This window comes from Neolamprologus multifasciatus, chromosome 5 (assembly GCF_963576455.1).
Source record: "Neolamprologus multifasciatus chromosome 5, fNeoMul1.2, whole genome shotgun sequence".
Lineage (NCBI taxonomy): Eukaryota > Metazoa > Chordata > Actinopteri > Cichliformes > Cichlidae > Neolamprologus > Neolamprologus multifasciatus.
In genome coordinates this window covers 20,507,812-20,532,487 of record NC_140443.1, presented here as the reverse complement: position 1 = coordinate 20,532,487, position 24,676 = coordinate 20,507,812, and the positions used below count along the sequence as shown (strand labels likewise).

At 39.7% G+C, this 24,676-nt stretch overlaps 1 protein-coding gene and 1 long non-coding RNA gene across 2 annotated transcripts; one reads left to right on the top strand and one right to left on the bottom strand.

Annotated features, from left to right (window-relative positions):
* Positions 1-59: 59 nt before the first annotated feature.
* LOC146518533 (uncharacterized) lies at positions 60-19,334 on the bottom strand. Its single transcript, XR_014874272.1, has 2 exons — positions 9,381-19,334; positions 60-9,347 (listed from the first exon to the last, which is right to left on the bottom strand). It is a non-coding gene; the product is annotated as an uncharacterized LOC146518533 (long non-coding RNA).
* Positions 19,335-19,543: 209 nt separating this feature from the next.
* irf6 (interferon regulatory factor 6) lies at positions 19,544-24,600 on the top strand. The gene is made up of 8 exons (XM_085161027.1): positions 19,544-19,810; positions 20,143-20,321; positions 20,989-21,184; positions 21,274-21,372; positions 21,465-21,725; positions 22,216-22,608; positions 22,825-22,943; positions 23,191-24,600. Exons 2-8 carry the CDS (start codon positions 20,148-20,150, stop codon positions 23,419-23,421), a joined length of 1,473 nt encoding a protein of 490 aa, XP_085017153.1. The 5' UTR covers positions 19,544-19,810; positions 20,143-20,147; the 3' UTR covers positions 23,422-24,600.
* The last annotated feature ends 76 nt before the right edge of the window (positions 24,601-24,676 follow it).

The following is a 24,676-nucleotide window of genomic DNA, read 5'->3' as shown; positions in this document are numbered from 1 at the left end:
TCAAATATTGGGAATGGATACAAGAGGAAAACCAAAATAACCACACTGGTCCGGCCGGGTCTAGTCAAACGATGATTTAATGAACACACGCGTGGGAGATGGACACCATACAGCAGACAGCATCAGATCTCAAAATGGTGGAGCCTTGATCAAACTTTTATAGCCTCTAGTGGCCCCCACCTAATCATAAAAGCCTAAACATTCACATTCTTTCTCTCACACAGCGCCTAAGCTACAACCTTGGCTCCCTGTTTATCTGCTCCTGCTAAGATGGGGCAGTATACTCTGTTCTCTTCTAATCAGACAAATAAGACGATGACTTTCTGTGAACAATATTTCTTATAACTCAGCAGTATAATGCATCATAAAACAATATCATTCATTCACAATAAATCAGCAGTCTAATGTAATGCAAATTAGTTTACCAAATGTAATAGTTATCACCCTCTTCTAATTCAGGAGCATAATGCAAACTAAAACTACATAATAATTCACAATCTTTAATTAGGGGTCTAACATGGCATAAAATAATATTATAATCTGACAATTCCCCCTGATGAGCTCTTTAGACTTAAAGAGCTCACTTACACCCTCCACTCCAGTGTTACCGGGTTCATTTCTCCTTACTCCTTAGGCCCTTTGTCCCCCTGTTGGGTGAACCATATGTGAGATGACCTCTGTGTTTGCGCAGTTCAGATGCAAGAAAAACTTTTATTACAACAACAACAGTAGATACAGATGATACTCCCATCACTCCCCAGTTCTCCCACAGCTTTATTTCGGTGCTACCTTATACCCTCCAAACGTACTCGGACTAGAACCTCTGTCCGAGGAGCTTTTAACCTTTATTTTATTGCTGTAGGCACCAATGTCTTCCAGTCGGGTGATCCTCGGCTCTTGTTTCCTTCAACATCAGGGGTTAGACAACCCTTCAGTCGTTGCACAGATCAGGGGATTATTCTGCCCCGATTTCAAACAATGATCTGTGTATTCTGGGATCACAGCTGTGTTCCCCAGGAAAAGGAACAGAAAGGTGTTCTCCTTATGACCAACAGCCTCTCGAACGTCGTTGGTGTGGTGTTCCTGGATTTCCGTCAACCCCTTCATGGTTATTGCTGTGTTTATGGGATCCATCCTTTTGAGGTGACTAACTGGAGCCCAAAATGCCATGACACTTGAACCCAGTTGATGTTTCAGCAGTCACCGTGTCTGTCTCTGCTGCGAAGGATCCTCGTATATCTGTGACCTCGTCTGGTGTCTGTTCCTTTCTCTGTAAGAGACAGAAAACCAAAACACCTCTCTTCCTAGCTCTAATCTAATGTTGCTGTCTACTGATCTTTTGGTGATTCAGAATTGGTTTAGAACATTCAGAATGTCCCAAGGACTTATCCTAATTTAGTGTATGTGTGTGTAAGCGTGTTTGCATTTAGCCCGCTGCACTCAAGGCATTTCCTACACTTTATCAGTCCGGACTATCGCCGAACGAAGCTTATGACCTTCAAAAAAAAACCGAGTGCCAACTCATTATAAGCACATTTGCAAGATATGTATAAAAATGATTAAAACCACTCATTCTAATAAAAGACATAAAAACAAATTAGCCATTTCTAATTCTAACATGTGTCCATTCAATGAAGCTAGAAAATTAAAAGAAAAGGTTAGTGACCTCATATCTTAGAAAGTATCAGACTTTCTCCTGTCCAGTGTCGTTGCTCCAGTCTTGTTATTCTGTGTTAGGGAATGAAATCAATTTAATTGTCATGTTAGATCTGTTCAACACCTGGCTCCGCCCAGAGCCTGCGTCTTCACAATCGTCTACAAACAAAACCTGTATTATTATGAACTTCACTTCAACATGAACTTGTTGACTACTTTTGACACCTGTAGATAGAAGATTAACATGGGGTTATAACAATCACTGTAATACAAATGTTAATATGTCAATAACTTCAATAAATGTTCAATGCAATGCTTGTTATATGATTCTGATGTAACAATAATGCTGATGCTAAAATAACAGTAAAACACACCCTTTTTTATCCCTCACTGACCACAACAGGGGCCTCTATGTTTTAATTCAGCCATGAGGCTCACCTGAGTCATCACTGAGCCCCACCGGCACTGGCATTTGACAGGGTGGTGCTGCATATTCTTCCTTTAATGTCACTATTTTCAATCTGTTAATTAGAGTGCTTAAACATGAAGTAGACTACGTCCACTACAAGTCAATACAACTGTGAATGTGGCCAATTATCAATCTATTTACCAATCAATAGCAAAAAATAGCTTTTATTTTATGCATGCTTTTAGTCAACCACTCACCCACAGGATCTCCAATCCCAGAAAATTCCTTCTCCTCATTTAATGAGTCTGTCCTCCTTCCATGCCCTGGTAACTGGTCCATCCAGAGCTGTATCATTATGAAATATACATACAACAAGCCAAACCACACCTTGGTCACACCAACCCTTTTCCGCCCTGAAGATGTCCAACGCCATCTTAGTCTGGACTGTCAAAGGTGATTTTAACGCTGATTGTTCCGACAATCCATTTATAACATTTCCTGGTCAGATTAGCCAATCTCTGCACACTGGAATAAACATAATCAACATGATCAACATTTTTCCTGCGTGTTTTTCACCATCTTATTAATTCCAATGGTCCATCCTTATGTGGTTTGCTACATTATGTTTATCTAGAACTCCACTCTGTCTCTAAATGTCTGAAGAATTTTTCATGTTTGGGGTCAAGTTTTAAGAATTTGACCATACGTGAAATTAATGGTGTTATTGTAACATGGTAGACTAGTGTGCCTGTGTTAATTCAGCTCCATATTATTGTGTGAAGTTGCACTGGGTTGGGAGTGGTTTTTTGTGTGTGTGTCACATTTTTGGTTAGCCAATGGCTGGAATTCGGTTTGACTAATTACAGGCAGGTGTACTTGATTGCACTGATACACTGGTCTACTTATAGCCCACACTACAAACACTGCTGTGTCATTTTGTCTCTCTGTGCATGTATGTAATGTGATAATCTGATATGTTTGGGATGCATGGGTTTTGCGCTATGAATTTTATACTGAAGGTGTCATTTTGTCTCTCTGTGCAGGCCAGGGCCTATTATATGCCACAGCCTAAAGGCAGCATAGTTGCACAGGTTGGAGTGATCACTGGCTATATGCTTGCAGGGTGGTGGGTCTCCAAGGACAACTTCTACCCCTGTTAAAGGCAACATGTGGAGTGCAACTGGCCGTGTGGCATAGCTGGCTCTGACCTTGGGACTGTGTGTTTTTATTTGATTCATGAATGGGACACTGGACTGTTTTATCTTTTATCTCTTAATATTTTTTGTCACTAAATTATCTTTTAGAATTTTATTGACTGTCATCGTTTTGCCCACGACTGAGACGGTTGGTCAGACCTAAAATCTTTCTTTGGGTGTGTTACATTATCACCCCCCATCGGGGCTTACCTTTCCCACTTCTGATGATATTCCTCCCTATTCTTTGCAAGTACCCGCTTTTGGTGGCGAGAAACTGTTGGTGTGGTCAAGTGGGCGCTGTAAAAACAAAAGCTCAGGACAGAACAGTTATCAGTCACGTACTTCATACAAAATTAGCATATATTGAATTTCATATTGATCCTCTGAGTGTAATGGTACATTTTAATTTTTCTTTATTTTGCTCTTATTCTTGTGCAGCACCACATGCCCCTGTCTGTCGGTTCTATCTTACTTTTCTAAATTATTGACTATTTCAATGGAGAACCTAAATGACGTGGACCAGTGTTTGTCATTACATATCTATATTTTGAATGTGACAAGTCTATCATTCCCCTGTTATTCATAGACATCAGTAGAGTTTTTTGACTTTTTCTATCTAAATTAATTGGCTTTTTTTTTTTTTTTACAGTGGCCTGCTATGGTTAATAATAACATGTTCAGTCTTGAGTGAAATCAAAGCTTCTCTTCACTTTAGCATTTAACATTCCCAACAATATAATGTGCTGCATTAATCGAAACACAGCTAATAAAACCCAATTTTCTTAATGGAAACATCAGTAACTCAAAATTAGCAACCAAAGGGTTAAGTCTGCAGTTCACACTCATGTGACGCTGCAGCCTCCCCCCTTAGCCTCTGTCCTCCTACTCCTGCAAAAACAAAACAAAGCGAGACAAAACATCCACCCTTCTTTTACAGGCGAGGTGAATTGTTTGTAGACATGTACTAATCCTAAAGTCGGTACCGTTTTTGTCTCAGTATCAAGTCAGTTAAAACTTTTAGTCGTCAGTCCATCACAGTCCAGTCACATGCATACATTCACACACATTCATACCAGATATTGCTGATAATGGAGTCTCACGCGGAACCTATTCGAGGCTCCATCACCAGCAAGATGACGTCATCATTTTAAAGGAAAAACAGTTCCTTGTTTTTTGGACTGGATTGACTCGCTGCAATCCTTTTAGGTTCAGGACTTCTCATGTGATCAATGTCCCATATAAGTGAATTTCTCCAGAGCCCATTATAATCATGGAGAAAAATACTTTGCAACTGTTTTCAGTAAGAATGTTTTATAGCGCTTTAAAGTTCAATCTCTCAGGCCTGGATTAAAGAGCTGATTTGTTAAATCAGGAACTCACAAAATACCAAAATATCACCACCGGTGGATCACTCCTCTCAGATGTTCTTATTTCAGTGCACTGTGACAAAAGCAAAAACAACGTAACCAATAAAATACTCATATAATAACAAATACTGGGGCCCATTAGAAACCTGTCCAAGCATAAAACCATCTTTCTCTCTCTTAGAGAAAGAAAACAATCCAAACCTCACTGATAAAATCAACCTAGTGTTAAGCAAAACCCAAAATCAACCAAAACTTCACCAGAAAGTTTTTCTCTGTCCCGGGACAATATTGTGTAGGAATACAGGTACCGTAACTTCTTTTGCACTGACAAAAACATGTTGGACTTATTTGATTCAATAGTGGACACTAGTTGCACACAAATGTTTTGCTTTGGTAGAAACTTAAACAACTGAGTTAAATCAACACAACCTTTTCATTTTCAGTTAACCTGTGTATTTTGAGTTCATATTACACGATTAAAACATGTTCAGATGGAGTAAGTTGAGCTCCTGGAATATTTTAATCCTTCACAATTCTGTCCTTTTATTTCAACACTATTCAATAACTTTTATCCAAATTCTACTTGGTCCCTTAAATACTACATGTTGTCTTCATATTGCCTACGGTTCAACAAAGTCTAAATTCTGGTTACCATAAAAATTAAATGGGTCTACAACAACTACCATCCTCCTATCTTTATCCTGATTGCACGAGGGCTGGGAAATAACTCTAAAGTGATAGGTTACGAGGCAGGGTGCACCCCGAACCGGTCACCAGTCTATCACCTAGAAACAAACAACCATTTACACTTACATTCACGGATAATTTAGAATCATCAATTAACCTAACTCTAACAGCTGCATGACTTTTCACTGTGGCAGGAAACCAGAATACCCAGAGAGAAACCACTGCAAACTAGCCAGACTGTGGACTTGCACCCAGGACCTTCTTACTGTGGAGCAACAGCACTCACCAGCATGCCAACAATGTAGGAAATACAGGGAAGCTATGATTTCCTGTTGAATTTTTGTACAAATCTTTAAAGCCTGAGGCAATTGTGTTAAATACACGTGGGATGCTTACGTAAATCCAAGGGCTGGCCCCCTTTTCTTCTTTTTATTTTATATTTTATTATTGTTATTATTTTTATTTTATTTTATTATTTTTTTTTCAGTGTGTTCCTCCTTCAATTAAATCTCAATCACAAAAATGTGGCGCTCCGAAGTAAGGCCCACACCATTAATTCACCATTTTCACTCTGTACCACTGCTCCTTATCAGGCTGTGTGAAGCACAGTAAACAATTCAGTTGAGGCCTTGAGCCATAAACAGACATCACTCACAGACATTGTTTTCTTAACCAAACTGCTCTAGACCCTGTCCCCTAAATCTGCACAAATGCCCTCTGGGTGACATGAAATGCATTTAACCAATTAACAATCAATGGCTTCTTGTTGTTGTAACAAATTCTGTATTTGGACGTTTGTGTGCAGCATTTTGCGTATCAGCATAGCATTTGTTAGTAAAGCATTCTTCATTGCAGCAGCGTGTGTGTATCACTCTTCATTGCACAAACATGTGTAGGTGTATGTGTGTATGTGAGTGTGTGTGTGGATCACTTCTCAATGAATTGAATCAGCATTTTGATTTGTGTGTGTGTGTTTGTGTCATTTCTCAGTCAATCAACGAGTGCATATGTGTTCATATGTGTGTTTCTCTTGCTTCTGAGTCAGTGTGTGTAAATGTGTGTGTTTGTGTGTGTTTGTGTTCATCACTTTCCTGTTCTGGTGTTCTGGGTAAACCATGGCCTGAAGCACGCCCTGGGGTCCTGCCCTCCCCCTTTTCAGTCCGTTTGGGTCCATTGGTGCTGCTGCCCAAAGTTCTCTCCATACTGGTTCTGGCCCCAATTGAGGCAGTCCTTTTCTCCAGTGTCCTGCATCTTCTCCTTAACTTGACCCTTTTTGCTTCTGTAGGTCTTTCAGGGTTTGCTCCTGGTGTTGGAGCTTCTCGTCAGGTTTGACAACCTCCTGCTCCAGCAAGCTCCGGCCTGATTTTAAGTCCTGTATCTGGGACTCCAAGCCTGACTGATGGGTTCGATTAGCAGCCAGCTCCTCCTGAGGCATGCTCAGTTTCTGCTCTGATGTCTTGAGCTCTCACTGAGGGCAGAAACCTCCGAGTCTTTTCCGTACACGTCAGATTGAAGTTTATTGATGTTTTCCTTGCTTTGCTCCACGGCCTTCTGCAGCTCTGCTGTTCGGCTCTTCTCAGAGGTCAGCTCCTGGCTGCCCCGACACCTGTGCCTTCAGCTTATGTTCTTCTGCTGCTTTTGTCCAATCTGAGGTGCCTTCTGACCTCAGTTACTCCTCGTGTCTCTGGCACGCCCTTTTTGCTGCCCGATCATCCGTGTTGGTCCATCACTGTCCTGCACAGTTTTAATGCAGAGTTGTTAAGGTCAGCATTCTTTTGCTCGGCCTCACTTTTCATCCGGGCTTAATAGGCGTCTCGTCACAGCTCTGTCAGCTGAAGCTGTCTGGAAATCTCCCCCGTGTAGTGAAACGGGCCTTGGATTTAACGTTCTCCGTCTCCGCTGCATGAGATCTCTTTCCTGCAGCACTGTTGACATTCTCAGGCTGTTGTTGTGAGTCCAGCTGCTGTAGCATTTGGTCAGGGTCACATCAAAGATGGTAGAAGGGAGAGCAAAGATGGTAGAGGGGAGAGCAGGAGTCCAGGTCAGCCTCGGCTTTCCGGGCCGACAAAGCAGCCTGTAATTAAGCATAAAGAGAAAAAACAAAAACAAAACAAAAACAGACGAACAGGAAAATGATGTTGTTTGAAAATAATGTTGTTTTGGCCATGTTATTCAGAGAGGGGCCAGGCCCTGTGTCAGCCTTCTCCCCCCCTTTTTTTGTTTTTTCTCAATATATAATCAACTCATAACCCCCCAAGTTGACAGGACAACACAGGTACACGTTAAAATTCTTAAGATCATGTTTAATAATTCAAAAAAGGAATTTTATTTCATTCAATAATCACTTATATTAATCAATCACAGGAAAACATGTCACAATTTGACTCTTTTAACCACTAAATTTGTTGTTTCATCACTGGTTTGTGATTTACCAGTGTCTGTCTTTTTGAAGTCAAGTTGTTGTCCTGCAACCCAGAGAGTTTAATTGTTAGTAGTGGATAGACTTTATCATTTAACATCAGGTGTATGTTAAGTTTCGCTGCTTTAACCTTGCTTGAAAATTTTCACGTGTTCCTGAGTGTAAGCTGTTTCTTCATTGCGTGTATGTGCGTTTGTGGGTGGGTTATTTTAACTTTTTTTTTTTTTTTTTTTTCTCAAGCAAGGCATTTCTCCAATTGTATGTGTTTTTAATTTTGTTTCCCAAATTTTTGATTTCCCACCTTAAATAACAGCATTCCATGTCTTCAGCCAGGAATTAGAGCTTGCTTGTGAGATTCAGGGACACATGGTGCCAAAAACAATTCAGTGAAAAACTTGCCTGAAAATTTCCAGTGATGGTAACCGATAACTGGAGGAGAAGATGTCCTTTAAGCTTCTTTTTCGGGTGGGGACAAAGTGAGAGGTCAAACTGTAAAATTTTGAGCCAGAGCTTGGCATGTGTGTCGTCCCAATTTTATTAATCTATCCTTTTGCTGCTGTACTCAGGTCTCCTGGTTGAGAGAAATCCACCTGTATTAAGAGACTAAAACATTCATTTACTATTTTTCTTACAACATCCATTTAATTCATCCACCTAGATTTTACTCTCTCTCTTGGTGCATAGTTCACACAGTCAGGCAGCTGCCTTTTATGGGCATGCAAGTTTCCGGTCACTTACCCCCAACAGCTGCGAAGCCATCTCTCCCATATCAAAACTCAGCCAAACATTAAACATTCACCGTAGTCATTCAAAACTTTATTTGTAATATTATAATCAGCAAAATCAGCGTTTTAATTACAGGCATGTATCATTGTTTGCAAATCATACTTATAAAACTCAATAACACGCTAAACAGGAAGTCCTCTGTGGGCTTCACAGCAACCACCTCATTTGCATGTTCACACACTATCTAAAAATAGCTCGCAGCGCTGCAGCGCGCTGTCGTCACACACAGCCTCGTTTCACACTCAACTTTCTATTATATTACAAAGACGTCTTATATTTACAATCACTCTCAGGCCTGAAAGTTTTAGCGCCTACACAATTTTGACAAATTTAAGATAACGGGTCCAACCGAAGAAAGTCCAACTTTTTTGTAATCAATTAACCAGTATCAGCCTCTAACTGTATCTGGCCTCATCTCTAAAGTCCCTAAGTCAATTTACAGTGCCCAAAAAAGCGCAGATAAGGAGACTCTAACTCCTAGTTATTCTGGAGTGCCCCAAGCTCCACAGTGACCAACTGAACTAACCCTGTTCGCCGACAGGTCAAGGTCGCGCGTCCGCGGCCAGGAGGGAGCGTAACCTCCGGGCTATGCGCCTCCTAGTGGCCTCTAACCACCGTTCTAACAAAATTTATAATACTTTTAAACCGCCGTCAACCCTCTAAAACAAGAGTATGACTGACGCAGATGCAACGTTATGGACAATGGAGCCTCTAACTCTCAACATGGCCAACACAGATGCAATCCTTTAGACCAATGGAGCCTCTAACTCACAAACTGACCAATTCCCTATCAAACTACCTGAGCCTCTAACTCAGCATTATTTTTCCTTTATCTTGGGCCTCTAACCCAGTATTATTACTTTTAAGCTTATTTCAAGTTTCAAAACTCATGAGATTTTTTCATCAAAATCAAAACAGGCCTTCACCAGTAATTTCAGTGAGTAGACTTTTAATTTATACAGTCCAATTTGGCACAGTTTGGATTTACATTCAACAGGTTGTGCCTCACCTTTAGATATGCCGGCTTGCCCACTCACGTCAGACCACTGGCTCGTGCCTGCCCGTTCAACCACCTCGGACCGTCCAAACCTCCAAAACTTCCATCCCAATACCACAGGACGAGCCCCCAAAACTGTTACGGATTCAAATATTGGGAATGGATACAAGAGGAAAACCAAAATAACCACACTGGTCCGGCCGGGTCTAGTCAAACGATGATTTAATGAACACACGCGTGGGAGATGGACACCATACAGCAGACAGCATCAGATCTCAAAATGGTGGAGCCTTGATCAAACTTTTATAGCCTCTAGTGGCCCCCACCTAATCATAAAAGCCTAAACATTCACATTCTTTCTCTCACACAGCGCCTAAGCTACAACCTTGGCTCCCTGTTTATCTGCTCCTGCTAAGATGGGGCAGTATACTCTGTTCTCTTCTAATCAGACAAATAAGACGATGACTTTCTGTGAACAATATTTCTTATAACTCAGCAGTATAATGCATCATAAAACAATATCATTCATTCACAATAAATCAGCAGTCTAATGTAATGCAAATTAGTTTACCAAATGTAATAGTTATCACCCTCTTCTAATTCAGGAGCATAATGCAAACTAAAACTACATAATAATTCACAATCTTTAATTAGGGGTCTAACATGGCATAAAATAATATTATAATCTGACAAAGCTAAAATAAAGTCTTCTTGGAAAACATTAGAAAAACTTCAAGCAAAGATATGATGGCGCTGTAACGTGTTGTAAAAGTAATCAGCTTTTTCTCTCCATTAATGTATGCAAGGTGCTTGAACAAAACAAATCACAAGAGTTATATTCAACCCTCTGGGTAATTGTTCAGTTAGCTATTAGCTCACGTTGGAACATTACATTTGTGTGATAAATGCATGTTTTTAATCTTAAATAAATCTTTGATATTACTGAAGGAAAGCCTTCATTCCTTGGTGTGACTTTCTTAAGGATAGTGAAGGATGAGAAACGTGGAAGCAGGATACTCATAAATTTGATTTTGGCTAAAATGGATCAAAAATCTTAAACAGATGAGCTAACCCCTTAAAGTAACCCTGTAACAGCATTTTATCTAGTGTGCATCACAGTTTAACAACCTGTGGGTATTTGGGGTTGATTACAGCTGGTAGCAGAGTAATAATTTGTAGAAGTATGTTTCCTTACACTGATATTCAGTTTTATAAAACACTTTATACTTTTTACTTTGAATTTCGTAACATTTTAGAAGGATTTAATTTGTGATGCTCATATATTCAATTCAATATTGTTATTAATATACTGTGTTATCAGTATATTAATAATGTACTTGATTGGTCTAAAGTGCATTATAGTAAACTAAACCTTTCACTTCAGTAAGCTTAAAAATGGAGAAATTATCATGAGTAAACATGAAATTCTTGATAAAAAATATTCTGATTTTCTGACAATAGTGTTGAGATAAAGTTTAGGCCTTCAGTTTGTCCGAGCATTACAATAACTAAGTACATGATGTGGTTTAAAATTGACATTTTATTTTCATGTCATCCAGCAACAGACACATTTAGATACATTAATTTTTTGGACAATGATACATTTTTCTGTGCACCACCACAGTGGATTTTAGACCAGATAATCAATATCTAATTGGAGTGCCGACTTTCAGCTTTAATTCAGTGGGTTTAAATTTCTGAGTTAACTATTGGAGATACATCGTTCTCCAATTTCAGAGACTCAGAAGTAGAATTAAGCGATAAACTGTTTCAAGGTCAAGTAAAGCCTGCTTACTTGTTATTTCAAACTAACTAATCAGATAAAAGATCTGGAGTTGATTTCAGGTCTTGAACTTTCATTTGCTATTGTTAACTGGAATTCTAAACATGCGGTCCAAAGACATGTCCATGTAAGTAAAGAAAGCCATCATTAGGCTGAAGAAACAAAATAAACCAGTCTGAGAAACAAAAAAAGGAGTGGCCAAATCAGCAGTCGTGTACACTCTTAAATGGAACCAGTGGAGCAAGGTCATTAGCGTTCATTAATCATGTGACTGCTGATAGACATAGCAGGGTGGATTGTGAAGTATACAGGGTTATACTCTCTGCTCAAATTCAGCCAACTGCCACAAAACTGTTCAGAGAGCATTTCGCAGTGTGAGTGGATGATGACACAAAAGAAATAGTTTCACAGGGCAAAGAAATGGGATATTCTTCAGTGGCCAAGTCGGCTATCTGATTCCAGCCCCAAAGAGCGTGCTTTTTATTTATTAGATTCAAAACTGAATGCAGCAGCTGAAGGTAGCTGCAGTAAAAGGCCTAACGGAGCATCTCAGTGAAGGAAACACAGCACTTGGTAATGTCCATGGGTTCTACGGACCTTACATTTAAAACTACTTCAGGTTGTCCACATCATTTTGTGCTTCTAAAAACAGGAGACTGTATATGAAAATAGAGTCCAACACTTGGCTGTGTTTTGTTGTTGCTGATTCCTTTCACTGTTTGATATGTTTTCTGGTGTTTTTGTGTTAAGATTTAGCTGCTGAAACAGATGTACTGATTGATGCCTCGGTGCTCATCTTCAAAGTTCTCTCTTTCAAATGTTAAATTTAAAGAAAGGTTTCAATAGATATCCAACAACAGCTACGATCTAGAGAAGTACAACTAACACAATAACTTAGATCCCTGTCACCCAACATATAGAGCTCTTACCTTAAAGACCTCATAGTACTCTTACCTCATACTGACTGTATCGAGCCCTCGCCTGCAGCCTGTGAAAATATTTTACACTTTTTTATTGAGAAGGTCTTCTCCACCAGGGCTCAAATCTCTCCTTCATGACCTCTCAGTCTCTGCTTCCTGCGCTGCTGTCTTTGACAGGTTTGAGCCCGTGACTCTCTTCTCTTTAAAGGAGATTTTTGGTCGTTTTAAGCCTGCAGGGTCTCCAAATGATGTCCCTCCTCGACTCTTAAAAGAGGTGTTACCAGCAGTTGGACCTTTGGTTCTTGAGCTGGTAAAACACAGTTTGATGTTAGTTTGATGCCCTAAAGATTTTAAACATGCTCTAATCAAACCCCTGATTAAAAAACCTGCTCTTGATCCTGCAATTTTTGCAAATTACAAGCCTATCTCCAAACTACCTTTTCTTTCCAGAATTCTTGAAAAGATAGCTCACAGCCAATTAATGACATTCCTGGAAAATGTTTTAGACGTTTTCTAATCTGGTTTTAAACCCTCACATAGCACTGAATAGGCCCTTTTAAAAGTTTTTAATGACATATTTTTAGCTACTGACGCTGGGAACTGTGTTGTTCATGTGCTTTTAGATTTGACGGCTGCGTTTGATACAGTGGATTGTGCCATTTTACTCTCTTGTTTGGAGCACTGGGTGGGCATTAGGGGCACAGCACTGGAGTGGTTCAGGTCCTGCTTGGCTGGGTGAACTTTTTGTGTCAGTCTCTGTGACAATGTGTCGTCCTCCGCTCCTCTCTTGTGCGGTGTCCCACAGGGCTCAGTTCTAGAGCCCCTCCTCTTTTCTTTGTATCTGGTCCCTCTTGGTTCTATACTGAGAGAACGTGGCATTGCATTTCATCTCTATGCTGATGACTGTCAGATCTATGTCCCTCTAAAGAAAAAGGCACATATTCCATACAGCCATTACTTCAGTGTCTGGATGACATTAAGGTTGGATGTCTCTTAACCTTTAAAAATGTAATGACAAAAAGACTGAGGTGATGGTTTTTGGTAGCCCCAGTGAGACCCCCAATGTGTTTTTAGATACTTTGGCCCAGTATAATAAGCCATCTGTCACAAATCTGGGGGTCAAAGTGGACTCTGAACTGAAGCTTGACAGTCGGATAAAAGCTTCTTTCATCTTAGGCAGCTGGTTAAAATAAAGCCAAATTCTTTCACAGCAGCACTTTGAGACAGTTATCCACGCCTTTGTTAGCACCTGATCTGGATTACTGTAATGCACTTTATATAGGGGTCAGTACTTCATACATTACTCATTTACAGAGGGTGCAAAATGCTGCAGCTCGTCTTTTAACTGGCACTCAAAGGTTTGAGAACATTTCCCCTATTTTAGCTTCACTTCACTGGCTGCCCACTCCTTTTAGGGTTCATTTTAAAATTCTTTTATTGGCTTTTAAAGCCCTCCATGGCCTAGCCCCATCTTATCTCTCTGAGCTGTGCCTTAAACGCCCACCTGCTCTCTCAGGTCAGCTGATAGGCTGAATGTACCCAGGATTGAGACTAAACTTAGAATAGATCGTGCTTTTGCTGTAGCAGCTCCCAAACTGTGGAACAATCTGCCTTTAGAGATTAGACAGGCCTGTTTTTTAAATCACTCCTGAAAACCCATCTCTTCACCCTGGCCTTTGACACCTTGTGAGATGTTGGTTTTAGTTTATTCTATGCTGTTTTATCTTGTTTTTAAATATAGGGCTGTTTTAATTTTTGTGTATTATGTATTTTATTTTCTACTGTTTTGTTTTATTCTATTGTTCTTAATTTATTTACTGTACAGCACTTTGTCCTGTGCTAGGTATTTTAAAGTGCTTTATGAATAAAGTTGGATTGGATTGGATTTTAAAATATACAACGTAGGCTTCTGTGAATCACTTTTCCAGCGCTGATGTACTTTTACATGAAATAAACTCAGGCATATTAACTGAATCTAACTTAAGATTTCACAGAACTCACTTAATTTTGCACACTAAATTAAGCTCTGGCAACTTATGCTTTAAGTAAGTAGCTCTGCTTAATGTAACTGTTGCACAAACATAAGTTGTTTTTGTTTTTTTTTCTCTGAGACATGCTTGAGTTGCTTTTTTTTTGGTAAACATAAGATATAAAATGAGATTTAAATCTCAATGAGACTTTTCACCTGGATAAATAAAGGATAATAAGGTAGCTTTCACATAGTGTAGGGCCAGATTTAGCTTAAGTATATTTTTTATAAATTACAGGATGAGGAATATACGCATTAAAATATAGTATGTAGTTATGTAAGCGCAGTTTTGGCACAATGCTTTAACTGATTGTTTTTATTTTATTGCTGTCCAGAAAACCAGTCCGTCCTTTAAAAAAAAAAAAAAAAAAGTCTGTCTGTAGCACCAGGTCGTCGTGGAGACAAGCTGGTCCATCCAGTTCCTCTGTACTTGATGGAAGGTGATCGTGGCCATGATTTTCATTGAAATGTGAGGAATGTTTGGTGTGAATGCGCTTTTAATGGTTTACCTGCTTGACAGCACTGGACTTACTGCCCAGGATGAGACAGCAGTAACAGAAAGAGTTACTCACAGCATTAGCGTCATTCACTTAGTTACCAATTACCACAAATAAGCAATGGAAGTGTTGCTGTTTTTTATTTAACTGAGCTTTTTCCTTTTTTCCACTTGCTTCCACTGCAACTTTAGCTATGAATCATGAAAAGACAGACAGCTTACAGGCACTGAAGTAAAAGGAAATGAAGACCTAAAAAACACAAATATTTTTTGCATTCCATTATGATGTGGTGTAAACTGGCTGGAAGTGGAAATGAAAGCACTGATGATATCTTAAAATTTACTGAATGAAAGAATGTGTGCAATAAAGCAGTTTCGGTGCATGGCAGCATCGTAGACCAAAACTGTAGCTTTCATTTTCATTATTACTGCGAAAAGTGTTCACAGGAAGATCTGCAGCTTCTCCCGAGGAATGAAGGCACTGTTGGTGTGAATCCTGATGCTGAGTTTTAGTTCAAGTCTTTGTTGTTCACCACTGTGTGTGGTCAGGGTGCTGTTATATATATACCTCTATCTCCATTTGTTACTGTCCTTTCATTCTATTGTTTGAGAATAGTGACTTTTATGTATTTATGTATGAGTTTCTTTTAATTCATGAAAGCTCACTTTGTCTACTCTGCATTCCTATGAAATTTTTCAAAACCTGTTTCAGTGTAATGAGGTATGTCAAAGAAAGTTGGTGCTTCTTGTGGCTAATTTGATTATTAGTGTATCATTCTCCTTGTTAAAGAAACCTTCTCTGGTGATGGAAGTAGAAGTCTAATGAAACCAAAACTATATGCATACCTGCTGCTAAGTGAGAGCTTAGAACATGGTGTACCGCCTTTAATACAGCGTATCACTATTACATGTGGTATTATTTTGGATAGTAGCGCAGTAAATGGGTAAGTTGAGACATCACAGAGAGAAGACTGGAGAAAGGACATGTGTTATTATAGGGAAATATTCTGAGTCCTTGTTGAATGTAGTTCTTATCAACATCTGCATTTAAACAGTAGCAGCAGAAGACTGACTGTGTTGGCTGAGGGACTTCAGGCCAGCTGTGGCCCTGATTTCACCTGTGGGACAGTTACAGGACTACAACCTGAGGAAGAAGATTATCCACGCGTACTCAGTCCTGATTTATAGTTTATGCTGCTGTTTTATCAACATAAAATTATATGAAGTTTTTCACTCTTTCAACCATTCGAGTAGGAATTACAACATCGCCTCTTCCAAACTGAACTATCTCAACAACTTCTGGATATTTTGTTAATTTGTTCCGATTATTTAAGAGCGATTTGTGATCCGGTGATTTTTCACGTGAACCATGATTAAATGTTTCAGCTTTGATGTTACAATTATTTTGCTTTTTTTAGCGCAGACATATAGGAAAGAAGGAGGAATGCATTAACTTTGAGTAAACATAAAGAGTTGCATAAATCCACACCCTTTTTGATAAATAATACTTCCTATCAATAACAACCAAAAAGCTCAATAATGCCTACAGAGGGAGAGTTATATAAAGCAGTGATAACTGACACTAAGCTGACACCTGCTGGTTGACAAATGTAACAATGAAGCAGTCAGTTTGAGTCACTTGTTAACCTCCTGTGTCATATTTATTCACCGTAATTCCAGGAAGTCAGAAGAAGACAACATGACTGATGTGTGAAATGAAACAAAATGTCACAACTGCAGCGACTGCATCCCAGGTTGTGGTGATATCTTCATGAAGCAAAAAGAGTACACAGAGAAACCGATTTCTAGCTGCACTATTTTACTACTAGATTGTTATTAACTGAGCCAAGCAGGTTATGTTTTTGCAACCGTTTGTGAGTGCGTGCCATAATTTTGTCTGTGAACTTTAGAGCTTGAAGAGTTGTGAATGAATTCTGATAAAACCTTGTAGGAGAGTGGAGTCATGTAAACAATTAACACTGAGGTGTATGCAAGCCAAAGTGTACCCAAAGACTTATAAGTGTGGTGTATAGTGTTAACATGTTGAAAGATTTAAAATCTCCTGTCATATTTAACCTTTGACCTCTCCTTCAAGGTCAATAGATTGATCTGAAGGGCAACGTGCTAATAACGGGACATAGAATTAATTCATTTCTTATTGCCATTGTTTGCATTGGCAACATACAGGCTTACAGATAATAAAATATTGGGATACTAAATATCACATTACTTTATTGTGGCTTGTTATTTAGATTACAGTAACAGGTTAGAACTGTTTACGATAAGAAAAGTAAAGTATTGTATTTAAAAAAAAACAAAATAAACTTGTGATCAAAATCTTTTTTCACATGATATTTTTGTTACAAACCTTTAAATGAATTTTACTAAAAAAATGAATTGAATGCTACATGTGTGCTATCCATCATCCAGTTAAAAGTAATATTTTCAAATATAAAAAATACAAAAGTAAATACTGCCCAGGCAGTGAGCTGCCTTGACGAAGGTCTGCAGAATGCTCAAAGTGCTTCATATTACTGTCCACTCAGATTTTAGTTCAGACTTTTTAAAAAATTATTTATTTATATGAGGGAGTGTTTGGACATGAGACACATTGTTCAAGAATCCAAGAAAAATCAGAACAAATGATCTGAAAGTGAATTTTTGTGTGTATATGCTATCTACTGATACCACTGTATAAGCCGTAGAGGCTGGGAAAATTGCTTTAGTGGGACACCATTTCAGTCTTCAGATTCACTGTCTGCCAATTCCTGTATGACTTCTATCCAGTGTTTATTATGCATTACAAACTTGGCAGTATTGTTTGACACATCAGAGGTAGAAGGGATGGTGCAATGGTGTGAGAGCCACAACCTAATGCTAAATGTTAGTGAAACTAAAGAAATTATTTTGATATTAGATGTAAAAGAGATCATAGTTTGGTCTTAATTGGTGAACAGAAGGTTGGGCAGGTAACAATATTTAAGTAGAAGTTAACTTACAGTTTGTCAGTTATAGTAGTTTAATCATGTGAATCCAAAATGCTGACTTTATCTAATTTCCAGTAATTAGATGCAACGTTTCCATGTAATTTTGAACAGTTTTTAAATGTTCATTTTAATGGAATCCGGTAGAATGAAATACTTGATTGGTATACATTCAGTTTATACCAAGCACGATGTCCTTAATGATTATTTATGTGAATGAATAAACATTTTATTTAATATATTTCCATTGCATTTTACTCACACATACTCCGGCCCCTGTTTTTGTTAAATCTATTATCCGACATGGCATGCAGAAAAATGTAGCATTTCATTGAAACGTGCAAACATACATTGGAAAAACAGTATCTAAGGCAAAAATGAATTTGGACAGTTCTCTGAAGCTTGGAAGTCAGTATTTGGCATGATGATTTTCGTATGAACACCCTCTCTTATGCAAGCTGTTTTGTAATTTTTAACTAGTCTTCAGAACTGTTGTACCTCTCTCCTAACATCCACCATACCCACACTCAACATGATTTGAACCAAGAATTTCAAATTTGGATTCCTCACATCATAACAGCTGTTGCCACTGACTTTCACTGAATTCCAGTTCTTGTGTAATTTGGATTTCAGTGAACAGGAGACGGATCAACTGAAGAGTCAAATTCATCCCTCAGGTCCTGTGTCATGTCTTTTTTTAAAAAACTTATTTCTTGTGGACATGACTTTCAGGTACTGTTCATCTGATGTAGATAGTTGTTGTTTTTTTATTGTTGGGATTTTTTATAGATTCAACTAAAGAAATTGGAACAAATGTTTTTGCAGCAGGCTGCTAGTAACTAAGTAGCTAAAGGTACAATTTAGAACACATTGCTGCATCTATTCCCAATTTCCACTTCTACATATAAAGAAATGAGTGATTGCGCATGACTTTTGCTTGTATCTCAGTTCTTGGAGTGCCTCCCACTATTTTATCTATTAAATCATCTATTAAACCCTTTGCAGCCCCTAAGGTCACATTTATGTTGGGAGAAACTGGAAACATCTGGTAACCGAACTGGATCAGACAGATCGATACTGCAGGCAGTTGGCAGTAAACTGACCCTATCGCCCCAAGCAAAAGAAAACCAAAAAACCCACTATTCGCATCACACAAGAAGCAACAAGCACATGATGTATGCTGTGCCAACACCGGAAAAAAATCACAAAAGCAGGCCAAGTGACACGCTTTCTGCAGTCCATGAGCAGTTTCAGGGAGTGGTTTGATATCGTCGGCCTGTTTTTGGCTCCCAATGGTGATAGGATCATCATCAACCGTCCACTTGTCTGGAGCAAACTCATTGTGTGCATTGTTTTGTTTTGTTTTTTTCGTCGAAACGCCTCCTTTTCCTGCCAGCTGAGTCATGTCACACCGGTCGCGCTTTTCTTAGCTAAGCAAAGCAAGTGTGTGAGTATAAAAAATAAGCATGTAAAGCTGACAGGATACAATTAGTTTAAGTGTTCTCAAAAAGGCCAGCTTTGCCCCCCGCCAAAAAAGGTCTTAATATTAATTGTCCCAAAAAGCACGGTGTATCTCGTTCTATTTATTTATTGATATATTATAAATAAATAATATATATATATTATTTAAGGAATATATATATATATATATATATATATAAGGAATGTAGAGTATCCAAATTACGAATCTGATCAAATAAATTCCTAAAGGACAAAAATAAAAAATGTCGTTCTCGTCGAGATCAGCTGAGATATTCGTGGAAAAATAAAGTGCCCTGTCCACATGCTTGGTGAAAAACGATCACCCAGCTGCTCAGAAAAGGTGTGCCGCCGGTGTGACGTCACACTCCTACCTGAGTTTCGGTGTGGAAAGGGAAGGACCAAAGGAGTGAGGAACATCAGCCATTCTGAGCTCCAGCTCTCCGCCTGTCGTTGTTATTAGTCGCCTTTCGTCGAACCGGTAAGCGGTGAGTTCGCTTCAAGGGGAGATTCGTGGGGAGTTTGAACCCACCGAAGCGGTGTTATTTCCAGCTGCTGCTTAACAGGCCGACGAGATCTCCAACTTCCTGCTTTGCCCACAGGTATGTGTGTCGTCTTTTGTTTTCGTGTTTGCTTGCGTCGGGTGTTTGATTTTTGGACTGGATTGGACTGACACACAGATACTGCACTTCACATATTATTTAAACACACCGTGCAAAATCGCCATACGAGGCCTAGTCTGTAAGTAACCTGGCAAACAACTGAAAGGTCGCTCCGTCTGCCAGAGCTGAAGTCCAGCAGCTCTAAAATGTTTGTTTCCCCCTAAGTGCTGCAGCGTAGTTTGCCGTGGGGTGCACTAAAGATCATGGGGGGATGTGGGGGGGTTATTAAGACTTCTGAGGGTGGACTGATTCCACTTGGGTTTTATCGGCAGTGAGGATGGCAGTCACCCCTCGGCGTGTCCGCCTGAAGCCCTGGCTGGTCGCGCAGGTGGAAAGCGGGCGATACCCGGGATTGACGTGGCTTGACCGTGAGAACATGCGCTTCAGGATCCCATGGAAACACGCCACACGGCACACACCCCAGCACGAGGATGAGGACACCATCTTTAAGGTAAAGACTCACTAAAAGAGGGGTGTCTGTGTGTGTGACTTTATTCCTTATACATGATCAGAAATTGTTCTTCTGCAGAGAAAGTGAGGAGGTTTAAGCAGGGGTTATGCTAATTCATTCCTGGTTAATACCCTTTTAAAAAATACAATCTAATAATGATAATAATAATAATAATAATGAGTAGGACTTTTAATAAAACGTCTGGCTTTGCAGCCCAGTTATATTTGGTTTTTCTGGGTTCTGTTGAATGAAATTTTATGTAGGTGTTTTATTTTATCGTTCTTCTATAAACCTACCAAATTAAACAGGAGAGGCATAAAAGGAAAAGGTTGTGGCTCATGAGGTTGTTTTCTTTTCTTAAAAAAAAAAGTAAACTTTTTTTTTAAAGAAAAGAAAACAGAATTTGATCAGCATAAACTTTGTTGTGACGAGGTGTGTGTGCCTCATGAAAAATTGAGCCTCTGGGCTTGAGTCTTTTCCTTCTGACATAGCTGTGAATACATTATACAGCTGTTTCCTGACAAACATGCTGACCCAGCACCACTCAGTAAATGAAGAGCACTGGTTTTATTTTATTTTTTTTAAAGTGAGTGCATACTGTGCATATATAGAAATAAAAATAACTGTGTGATACTGATCCCTTCATTTGGTCTAAATATTCCCCCAGGCATGGGCTGTGGAGACCGGAAAGTTCCAGGATGGAGTTGACGAACCTGATCCTGCAAAGTGGAAAGCTCAGCTTCGATGTGCCCTGAACAAAAGCCGAGAATTCAACCTCGTCTATGACGGCACCAAAGAGATCCCTATGAATCCTTGGAAGATATATGATGTCTGTGACATCCCTCAGCCCCTCAGCAACCACGGTAAATGAGAGCTCTTTAATGCGGCTCGCTCTCGTCTTTCTTCGTTCATCTTTAATTTTGCAGTATTTGCCACCTCCCTCACTCTGCAGGCTCTTCAGATGCTGGCCCCTGGACACCTGGGGATGATGATGGTCTTGAGGAAGATATTCCAGATACTCCAGAGTCTCTGCCTCCATACCCATCTAATGGTGAATGGCTTTGTCTAAAAACATTACACCTGTTTCTGCAATGTCTAGTTTGATTGCTTATTAACAGTAAATGAATTATTTTCTTCGTGTAGGCACCCCCTCTCCTCTCATTATGTGGTCTCCAATGGGTTCTGAGTCATCCATGCAGCCTCCCAGCTGTCCCCCATCAAACGAGGTCTGGCCCAAAGAGGAGCCTGTTAAACCCTGGCCTAAAGAGGAGCCCGTGGATGTGGAGATGCAGCAAACGACACACGACATGCCCCCAGTTACTCTGCCCGATCCGTCTTTGCAGCCCCCTCCCCTGCCCGACGGCTTGTTTGCCTCTCCCGAAATGTGGATCAGTTCCCTTCCAAGTGAGTGTGAACTGTTGCTAAGACACGAGTCTTGTACCTGCTTGCTTGGCAGGCTTCAACTTAAAATAACAATTTGAGCTTTTTGTTGTGGCAGGCTGAGGTGCAGGGGATACCTGCTGTAGCTCTCCAAGTGCAGTTGAACTTCATGACATTTGATTGGTTTAAATTAGGAAAATATAACATCAGAAAACCTCAAATCTTCTCTAGACAGCAATACTTGCTGGTTCTATAAAAAGATAGTTTCAACTCCTCTGCTTTAAGCTCGAAGATGTCCCTATTCCTGTTTTTGTTTTTAAATAAACAGAACTTTTTATTAATTAATTGAGAATGTGTCCAGTATGTGCTCCATGGTTGTAAAATTGAGGTTTCTGCTTCTCTGTGACCTCTCCTTTTTCAAAAATTAAGCTTAGTTCTTTTTCTGTTTTTACCTAAAATATAGTTTTATTGCATTTTCCTTTTTAACACGCTTCCACCTTCATCTCTGACCCAGTGACAGACCTGGAGGTGCAGTTTCTTTACAGAGGGAAGGAGATGTGTCCTACAGCGACAGTCAGCAACCCGCTAGGCTGCAGGCTGTTCTACGGAGACCTCGGGCCCATGGTCAACCAGGAAGAGCTGTTCGGCCCAGTGAACCTGGAACAGCTACGCTTTCCGACCACGGAGCACATCACCAATGACAAGCAGAGGGTCTTCACTAACCGCCTTCTGGACGTGATGGACAGAGGTCTGATCCTGGAGGTCAGCGGCCACGATATCTACGCAGTCCGTCTCTGTCAGTGCAAGGTGTACTGGTCTGGCCCCTGCGCTCCAAATCCAGCTGCTCCGAATCTCATAGAGCGGCAGAGGAAGGTCAAACTGTTCTGTCTTGAGTCTTTTCTTGCTGGTATGTATTAATGTCACTTCTTTTTAATAAATGAGATACAATGTGTAGTTAAACATCTTTACACTGACAAAAATGGGAGTTTCAGCGGTTTGGCCCATGCCTTAACATCAAGTTGGGCTGCATGTGGCCTGCAATGTAAAATAAGTTTGAGTACCTGTGGAAAAGCATTTTTATTTTTATTTTTTTATATATATATGTTTTTTGTTTGCTGTGCAGGTGTGATAGCTCAACAGCGTGGCCAAGCACCAAGCACTCCTGACTATGAGATCAATCTGTGTTTTGGGGAGGAGTGGCCAGATGGAAGGCCCAAGGAGAGGAAACTTATCATGGTCCAGGTAAAGAAATGTGTAACATAATTTAATGGTCATCAAAGGATGATGGAGTCGTGTCATCGCAGCACGCAGAAATAATTTTTGAGTCTTTTTGCCTATAAAATGTCACTAAGTCATAAAAAATGACAACCAAAAGTTTAAAGAATCTCAAGAAACCAAAGATGATAAGTGTTCTATCTTGGAATTTTTAAACAAATAAGATTGCGAAGTGTCTTTTTCCAACACTTAACGGCCCTCTTTCACCCTGCAGATCATTCCAGTGGTGGCCCGAATGATAAGCGAGATGTTTTCTAGCGACAACACGCGATCACTTGACAGCGGCAGCATCCGCCTCCAGATTTCCATCCCAGACATCAAGGATAACATTGTGACCCACCTAAAGCAGCTTTACTGCCTGCTACAGACCCACCAGGGCCCGGAAAACTGGGCGTTGCCGCCTGGCTCAGCCCTCAACATCCCCCCGGCACTGCAGACTCAGTGAAACACGTAAACCTGTGAACTAATAATCACCGATCAGCCACAACATTAAAACCACATGCCTTATGTTCAGTGTAGGTCTCTGTTGTGCCAACTAAACAGCTCTTGCTCGTTGGGAAATGTACAGGCGATGTCTGGGTGTGTCGTGGGATGTTGGAACTGTGTTCTTTGTGTCCTGTGTCAACTCCATGGGCTCTTTAATTAAAGTTACTCGAGTGGTTTTTAAGCACTTTCCACTGAGTCATTGCCAAAGTAATGTAGTATTGTGTATAAAACAACCTTTAGGGGGGAGGTACACGCCAAAGTAAGATGAACGGGCTGAATGATTCCCAGCAGACTGTTGCATTGTAGCAATGATGTCATTCACATCAGTTGTTGTGGTTTTAATGTTGTGTCTCATCGGTGTTTATCTACACTACACTTCATCTGACGGTTACCTACTGTAAGCAGGGAACTGCTTACAATCATATTCAGAAGTGTACTCAATACTGTAGGATTTATACCCTTTTCAAATTTTCTCTAGTATAAATGTGCCGTGTTTGTGCTTTTCTCTATATAAAAGTTGTGCCTTGAAGCCTGCATTACTCAATATCTGCAGAAACCATAGACAAATGCTGTGGCTTCACTGGCCAAAGTCCTGCTTGTTGCAAGGCAACATTTAACAGAGTTAATGAGTTACAGATATCACGCTGTGCCTTATTTATCCTGAAAGGGTCCTAGAGTCTGCCATTCATGAAGGGCAGAATGCTTTTTATGGTTTTCAGTTTAAATATTTTGAAGCTACATGTTTAGCACGAGATTTATAGATTTTGGAAAAATAGATCAATGTGAATTAAAGTTTGAATTAATAAATTTTTCTACAGTTCATGCATGACTACACAGTTGAGTGGTGCCCAGCTACTTGAGATCGGTGTGGAAAAAAAAATGTTTTTTTTTTGTTTTTTTTTTGTATGTATGAGTTTTGTGGTCAGCTGGCCCAAAGTTTCTGTGATTTTTCTATTTACTCTTATAGGATAGTTTCCATATCTTTTGTTTCATTGTACTAAACAATACTGAGTAATGGGTCTGTTCTGAAATGGATGCTGCTGCACTTTGGGTCTGAATTGTTTTATGGCTTGTTGAACGTAACTGTATTTAGCCTGTGATCGCATGTTTATTTTATCAATAAAAGCGTGACTGTGAATTTGTGTGAAATCCTTTGAAAAAATACAAATTATGCTCGTCTTTGAGCCATAAGAGTAAAATGCACTTTATTAGTT

Coding starts and splice junctions, on each gene's coding strand:
- irf6 (XM_085161027.1), top strand. CDS start 20,148: ATGGCAGTCACCCCTCGGCGTGTCCGCCTGAAGCCCTGGCTGGTCGCG. Junction 20,322..20,988: donor ATGAGGACACCATCTTTAAG/GTAAAGACTCAC, acceptor ATATTCCCCCAG/GCATGGGCTGTGGAGACCGG. Junction 22,944..23,190: donor GGAAACTTATCATGGTCCAG/GTAAAGAAATGT, acceptor TTCACCCTGCAG/ATCATTCCAGTGGTGGCCCG.